Below are 7,760 nucleotides of genomic sequence, written 5' to 3' on the forward strand. Positions count from 1 at the left end.
TCTGGGAATAACGAACCTGCAAATGTCATGACTGGCCAGTCAGAATCGAGCATTTCAGCGAGCAGTGTAATAACATATTCATACCAGGTCAATAGCATACCGTATAGTAACTATTTTGCCAAGATAAAGTCAATATGGATTTTAACGTGTCCTGAAGCGCCATCTAGTAAGTAATAATAGAATTGAGTGATGGTCACAGGTAGGAACTTTGTTTCTGCATATCTGCATCTAGACGGACTTTTATTTTGTGCGCACGCGCGTGGGATTTGTCAACATGGACGATGCTTGAGTTATTGTATGCTCATTTTTATTTTTAAAAATATGTAATCACTCAACTAAATGAAAAAAAAAACAAGTATGTGTACTCAATCGCGTTTTTAATGGTATAATATAGTACATCATTGATATCATGTAGTATAAATGTAGCTTTGATTCTTGCATAATTTGTTTAATTGGTATGAAATATGCTTGGTATGAAATGATCCAGATATGATCAGCCTCGTTCATTTGCATAAAATATATTCTTTAAATAACACGTTACAGTGCAATACAGTCTACAGTGACGCTGGATGCAAACATGGAATCCGCCGGTTCGAAGGTTCCGATGCGGCTGCAGGCGGGCTCGTGCCTGAGGACACTCTCCACCTCACGAGACCCCCGGGAGATCGCAAACTCGCTCAGCACGCTCACAAGTTTCCTGGAGAACGCCGAGTTCACGCGTCTGCACTACACACACGCGCTTCAGGTGTTGGTGAGCGCGAGAAGCTGTCAGTGGTTCAGGAGTTTAAGTGATGATGATGAAGTCGGGAGACCGTGGCACGAGTTTGTGTTCACAGGTCCACCGGACCAGACATTACTGGTTCTGCTGGACACCATCAGCTCCACAGAGTGAGTGTCTGTCTGGTCGCTACCTTTCTGTCTCATTATGTTTTATTCATAGACCTCTTTCCCCCATCACACACACAGAGAATGTGCGGGTCTGGATCGATGTGTGTCTGTTCTGGAGAAGTTCCTCTCTGTGGGTCGTCTGGAGGCTTTGTTGTGGTCCAGGTGTGTAGTGGGCGGAGTTTGTTCAGACTCCTCTCAGCTCACGGAGACTGTCATTGGTCATCTTGCAGCTTTACCCTCCATCACATCAAACCGTCTCCACACAAAAACACCTGATGCCTTCTTACCACAACAATACTACCCACTGCTCGCTACCAACATACTCTGCACGCTCGAAAAGACATGCCAGGCCCTCAGAGGTAACACACAGACACACACACACACACACATCAACAACACATTATTTATGTGTGACTCTGTTTTAGGTGGTCAAGACTGTTCTCTTGGGTTTGTGGCTCAGGTGTTGGGAAAAGTTTGTATACAAGGACACAGCTGTAAGTTTTATTCTTGTTGATAAACATATTCCAGCATCATCACTTTTAAGGCTAAGCAGGTCACATTTTATCCGTCTGTGTCAATGGTATCTGTGTGCAGCATTTATTTTCGCGGCGCTGGTTCCACGGCTTTCTTCCCTGACCCGCACGGACCCATTATGGCAGCGCGTGATGCAGAAACTCCTGGAGAAAATTCCAGAACGGTGCATGGAGTCTGTCATCACAGGACTCATACTCAACCTCAGGGGGTCAGTGGTGTGTTCGTGAGTGATGGGAGATGTATGTGTAGGATTTAGTTAGTTTTCTTTAAATGTTAGTTTTTATTTTGTTTGATTTATATCAAGTTGTTTGTTTGATCCTGTTGGTTGGTATTTTCAGTAATATTCTGATATGCTGTTTGATGGGAGGCACTTCGGTCAACTTTGAGATTGTTTAAATGCGACTACCAAATAAATGAAATTTGTGGTTCTCAGGGCAGCTGTAGTTTCCAGGCTGATGGGAAATCTGGTTGTGACCAATAAGAAAGCTCAGTTTGTTCTCACTCATAAGCTTGTGTTACAGCAGTATCAGCACCCGGTGAGTTGCTGGGGCAACGCATCAATTACACATAAAAAAACACCAAAAGTCCAAATGCCATAGATGAATATTTATTAAATAATACAGTATTCTTCATCAGTCAGCATCTTTTTCCACACAGATTGGTAGATCTACTAGGACAATATCTTGACTTTAGCCATTCTTTGTTGCATCACATGCCAACAGTGACAGCCCAAACATGAAATGAAAGCACTTTTTAGTGTTGTTTTTCTAACATTTGCGTGCCTGTAACTCGAAACGTATTAAAGATGTCCTAATATCCTTAGAGATACTAAGCTTTTTACAAACTTTTATTTTGTATCTAGATTCATAAGACCCTCAGTATGGGTTCATGTTTATTTTTTTTTAAAAACACAATACTTTTGTAAGCATGAAATACATTAAAAACAACTCTCACAAAAATTTGCCTACACAATGTATTCAAATGATTTGTATCACATTTGCAATTGGGCAACTTTTGTATTTTTTTCCTCTCTTTTTTTGATGACAGACACAACTGTTGAAATCACTTCTTGGGTATTTGGCTCTGAATGCGGAACGCCGTCCACTGCTTAAACAGGTTTCACACCTCGTTGCTTGTTTAGTAGATAGATGTGTATAAGAATTTTCATAACACTATTTATAATCTGTGTGTGTGTTTTTTTAGGTACTGCGGAGTGTGTGTCAGGTGTGGTGTAACAGCAGTGCTATAAAACACACGTGTGTTGAACAACAGCTGTACGTCAGTAAGGCTTTAATGCTTTGTGTGGCTTTACTCAACCATTCAGAGATAGAGGAGCTACGAGAAGGTAACACACACAAATGTGTCTCAATTTAAATGACAACCAAGAAATCTGTTTGCAAACATTTTGACAAACTTTATAGTAAGATCTTTTTCACCTATTAGCTGCTTCTTTCTGGTCTATTATTATGAATTTACGTTCTATAGAGATGCTGCAGTGCATGCTGGGAGGTGTTCAGTGTCGACTCGACAGCAATATTGAACGAATACGTCGGATGGGCATGGTGGTAGGAGAGTGTCTTAGTCAAAGATTGGATGTGCCAGGCTCACAGTTAAAATTCAAGGTGATTTTTGTGATCGCATTTATGCTTCTTAAAGGAACAGTTCACCCAAAAATAAAAATTCTGTACTTTATTTACTTAAACAGTTCTTGGCCACCATTGTGGAAAATTAGTCTTTGTAATTTTCTTTGTTCGGTTGAACACAGCAGGGAAGTGTTGGCCTGCTCACCGGGAGACTGCATTCATTCATTGATTTATTTAATTAGAAATTATTTATTATTTATTAGAATGATCTTACTCGTTGTATAAATACCATGCACTGTGCTGTCTTTAACTTTTCTGTTTTTCCTGTTTGCCCCTGTAAAGCTGCTTTGAAACAATACACATTGTGAAAAGCGCTACAGTTGTGTTCAAAATTATTCAACCCCCAATGCTGTAAATGGTTTTAGGGAATTTAGTGTACATTTGTAATTGTATTCAGAATGAAATCCTACAAGGACTTCTTAAAGAACCATATGCAACTAAAATGACATCAATTAGTTTTGTAATACAGTAGTAAATGTTTCTTTTGTGAATTCTTCATTGACATAATTATTCAACCCCTTAAAGACTACCACTCTGAAGAACAGAGGTTCAATGAAGTGTTTTCAATCAGGTATTGAAAACACCTGTGGATATCAGGGAGCAGCAATAAAGCCTAATAAGCACCAATTAGGCAGCTTTAAAATGACTGTGATACTCAGCTCCTTCTAGACATTTACTGGTGTGGTTACAAACATGGTGAGGTCAAGAGAATGGTCCAGGAAGACAAGAGAACAGGTGATTACTCTCACAGGAAGGGCAATGGCTATAAGAAGATTGCAAAGATGTCAAACATACCAAGATACACCATAGGAAGCATCATTCGCAAATTCAAGGCAAAGGGCACTGTTGAAACGTTACCTGGTCGTGGCAGAAAGAAGATGCTGACTTCGACTGCTGTGCGCTACATGAAGCGTAGAGTGGAGAAAAGTCCCCGTGTGACTGCTGAGGAACTGAGAAAAGATTTGTCAGATGTGGGTACTGAAGTTTCTGCTCAGACAATACGGCGCACCCTGCGTAATGAAGGCCTCCATGCCAGAACTCCCAGGCGCACCCCCTTGCTGTCCCCAAAGAATAAGAAGAGTCGACTGCAGTATGCCAAAAGTCATGTGAACAAACCACAGAAGTTTTGGGATAGTGTTCTATGGACTGATGAAACAAAATTAGAACTGTTTGGGCCCATGGATCAACGCTATGTTTGGAGGAGGAAGAACAAGGCCTATGAAGAAAAGAACACCTTGCCTAATGTGAAGCATGGCGGGGGGTCAATCATGCTTTGGGGCTGTTTTGCTTCTGCAGGTACTGGGAAGCTTCAGCGTGTGCAAGGTACCATGAATTCTCTTCAGTACCAGGAGATATTGGATGACAATGTGAAGCAGTCCGTCACAAACCTGAGGCTTGGAAGACGTTGGACCTTTTAACAGGACAATGATCCCAAGCATACCTCCAAGTCCACTAGAGCATGGTTGCAGATTAAAGGCTGGAACATTTTGAAGTGGCCATGGCAGTCACCAGACTTAAATCCGATTGAGAACCTCTGGTGGGACTTAAAGAAAGCAGTTGCAGTGCGCAAGCCTAAGAATGTGACTGAACTGGAGGTTTTTGCCCATGATGAATGGGCGAAGATACCCGTAGATCGCTGCAAGACACTTGTGTCAAGCTATGCTTCACGTTTAAAAGCTGTTATAACTGTAAAAGGATGTTGTACTAAGATTGAATGTCACTTGGGGGTTGAATAAAACTGATAAAGATGTGAGCTCAGAAAAGACATTTGTGGTTATTTCATTATAAATGTTATGTTATATTTGTCTGACCTACGCATGCCTCTTTGATTTAATTGTAAGCAGGATGACTGAATGATCATAATCAATGTCAAACCGACCAAAAGAATCAATTTCAGTGGGGGTTGAATAATTTTGAACACAACTGTATATAAATAAACTTGAATTGAATTGAATTGAATTGACACAAAAGGCGATATTTTGAGGAATGTAGGACAGCAAACAGTTCTGGGGCACTTTTGACTACCATTGTCATTTTGGCTTCTATGGTAGTCAGTGGAAGCCAGAACTGTTTGGTTACAAGCATTCTTCGCAATATCTTTATTTATTATTTTACAGATTTGGAACAAATCAAGGGTGAATAAATGATAAAAGAAAATTCATTTTTGGTTGAACCGTCCCTTTAAATTGTGAATTCAAGATTGTTTAATGCCTTGATTAATTTGCTATGTGATGCACATTTTAATGCAGTTTTTTCTGTTAGTATGAGCCAGATGAGGAGATCAGAGAGCTGAAGTCACTCATGGAGTCTCTTTCTACCAAAGACAGTGAGGAGTTTGAACCTGAACATCAATCTGATGAATCCAGGAGGTCAAACACACACAAACGCACAGATTACCGGAATATATGTGTATATATGACATTTTCGTGACTTAGGTTTTGTTCCAGACTTCAGCCAGAGTCTGAGACTAGTTTGACACAGTCCGTGACATCACAGTCTGGGCGTGACAGTGATTCGGAGTTAGACAGGTACACATGTCTACAAACATTACAAACACACCTGAATGCGTGTTGATAACTAAAGACATCAACTACTTTTTTCTCTAAGTGATGATGATCTAACACCATATGACATGTCGGCTGATCAAGAGAAGAAGAAATCAGTTCCGCCCCGTTACGTCCGAGACTGTCTGGAAGGTAATGTAAAAGCAGACGCATACACATTATTCACCTATTCACATTGCTTCACCTGATTAAAATAACAATATTGTCCGTGTCTTTATTTGTAGCTTTGATGTCATCTAATGATGCTGAAAGAGTGGAGCTCAGTCTCCATGCGGCTGAAAGTCTTTTGAGAAGGAAAGGGAAAGCCACACAAGAGGTCAGTGGTCGTAACAGAAAGCACACGTGATGGTCATGTGTTATTCATAGCTCTCTAAGGAGGGTGGATGATTATCTGTCACAGGTGAGCGTCCAGTTCAGTAAGGTGCTGTTACACCTGGATGACAGGTACAACACTGAAGGTTTCCAGGTGCTGCGGCAAAACGCCATGGTGGCTCTCACGGTTACAGATACCAAACCGGTAAAATATTAGATAGACATTATGAACCTCTGTTTTAGTGTACATGTACAAATTTTGTCTCTTTACAACTTTCTGCTTTGTAGGTGGTGGAGTATTTGACTACCGAGTTTTATTCACTAAACTACAGTCTGAGACAGAGACTGGACATTCTGGAGGTCAGAACAACATCACATTTGATAAGTTCTTGGTTAACGCAAACTACTGACACTATTAGGTGCTGCATCTCTTACAGGTCTTGGCCCTCTCTGCCCAAGAATTGTCTGCGCCAATCACAAACAAGCACACTGGAACTCAGCCAATCGCTGCTGTAGCGGCCCAGGATCAGTCTGATGACATCACACACTGGCGGCAGATTGTTGAGAAACGGATTCAGAGCAAAACAAGATGCATAAGCAAGGTGAGGCTCTTGCAGACAAGTGCATGTTTAGCATCAGTAATGTCTTGTCTGATAATTTATTGTTTGTTTGTTCCGTTCAGGGTGCGACTCAGATGGTTCAAGCCGTTCCCAACCGGTACGCTCCAGTAGCCGGATCTTTCATCTTCCCTCTGCTTAGAAACTACGACAGGTGTGTTTACATGCATATGTTTGCTTTTAATTTTTACTACCGGTATTCACCTCTAGTTTACGTTCAGGTCACAGGTGACCTTTGACCTCCTGGGGACGGATCATTTGGTGTTAGGAAGGTTGCTTCACACACTTGGACTTCTCATGCACTTGGCCATCAACGCCCCGGTATATTACACACATTCATGCACTATATACACATGCTGTGACCATATGGTCTGCCATACTGGTTTTCTGCACACTGCACTACGCAGTATGCACTATGTATAGGCATCAGTGTGTGTGTGTGTGTCACAGGTTGCCTCTCAGATGGGCAGAGCTCTGCTGGACTTTGTGTGGTCTGTGCGTTTCCACACTGACCAGTAAGTTGGTATTCCAGTATGCAATACCTTCCATGCCATCTTTGTTTCTCTCGCTTTAACTCTGTCTTGTGATCTCTACTACTGAAGGATGGTGAGAAGAGGCGTTATGTTTGCAGTGTGTGCTGTGTTTCTGAGCATGCCCAGTGACAACTTACTGACAGACCTAGGGGATGACCTGATGGAGACCCGAACATGGCTAGCAGGTACAGAATATTTGTATTTCTCTCTTTCTGTATGTTTGTAAGGACTGTGTGTGTGTTATTGACAGTAATGTGTTTTTGTGCAGATGTGGCAGAGAATGATTGTGACACAGACTGCAGGAGTTTGGCTGTACAGGGTTTGATACTACTGGACAAAAACCTTAAAACACAACTACAGCTACCAGATGTGGAAACTTGACACACTTGCACACACTGAATTGTATAATGTCTCCATATAATAATGTTCACATGGCTCCTTGAATTTTGTTTTGTACTTATGTTGTAAAACCTATACCAAATTTACATTCCTTAATAAACGAGTCAAAGTGTCTTCATATGTTTTGAACTATGGACTATTTAATATTGTGCTAATTCCTTCTTCTTATTGTGTTGTGTTAGTTTAGTAGTTATAATTTTTAGGTCTATGCAACAGCACACAACATTTGATATTACTACATGTGTGATATTACAGTTGCAGACACATGCT

At 41.1% G+C, this 7,760-nt stretch overlaps 1 protein-coding gene across 2 annotated transcripts; it reads left to right on the forward strand.

Moving 5' to 3' along the window:
* The first annotated feature begins 243 nt into the window (after positions 1-243).
* On the forward strand, positions 244-7,608 carry telo2 (TEL2, telomere maintenance 2, homolog (S. cerevisiae)). Of its 2 annotated transcripts, none has more exons than XM_056737693.1 (21): positions 244-355; positions 544-888; positions 967-1,247; positions 1,314-1,382; positions 1,483-1,630; positions 1,856-1,958; positions 2,470-2,538; positions 2,626-2,767; positions 2,908-3,044; positions 5,328-5,434; positions 5,513-5,593; positions 5,673-5,761; positions 5,854-5,945; positions 6,030-6,146; positions 6,230-6,301; positions 6,379-6,543; positions 6,624-6,712; positions 6,780-6,879; positions 7,009-7,073; positions 7,161-7,276; positions 7,360-7,608. In XM_056737693.1, exons 2-21 carry the CDS (start codon positions 578-580, stop codon positions 7,470-7,472), a joined length of 2,466 nt encoding a protein of 821 aa, XP_056593671.1. In that variant the 5' UTR covers positions 244-355; positions 544-577; the 3' UTR covers positions 7,473-7,608. The 2 variants fall into 2 exon arrangements, with proteins under 2 accessions (XP_056593671.1, XP_056593670.1); XM_056737692.1 differs by having other exon boundaries at positions 266-295.
* Positions 7,609-7,760: the final 152 nt, after the last annotated feature.

Source organism: Triplophysa dalaica, chromosome 23 (genome assembly GCF_015846415.1).
Source record: "Triplophysa dalaica isolate WHDGS20190420 chromosome 23, ASM1584641v1, whole genome shotgun sequence".
NCBI classification, from domain to species: Eukaryota; Metazoa; Chordata; class Actinopteri; order Cypriniformes; family Nemacheilidae; genus Triplophysa; species Triplophysa dalaica.

Bases quoted from the DNA above. Each gene is read 5' to 3' on its own strand.
- telo2 (XM_056737692.1), top strand. The intron at 1,959-2,469 runs GTGAGTTGCTGG...TTTTGATGACAG, and splicing joins TACAGCAGTATCAGCACCCG to ACACAACTGTTGAAATCACT. The intron at 5,762-5,853 runs GTAATGTAAAAG...CTTTATTTGTAG, and splicing joins CGTCCGAGACTGTCTGGAAG to CTTTGATGTCATCTAATGAT.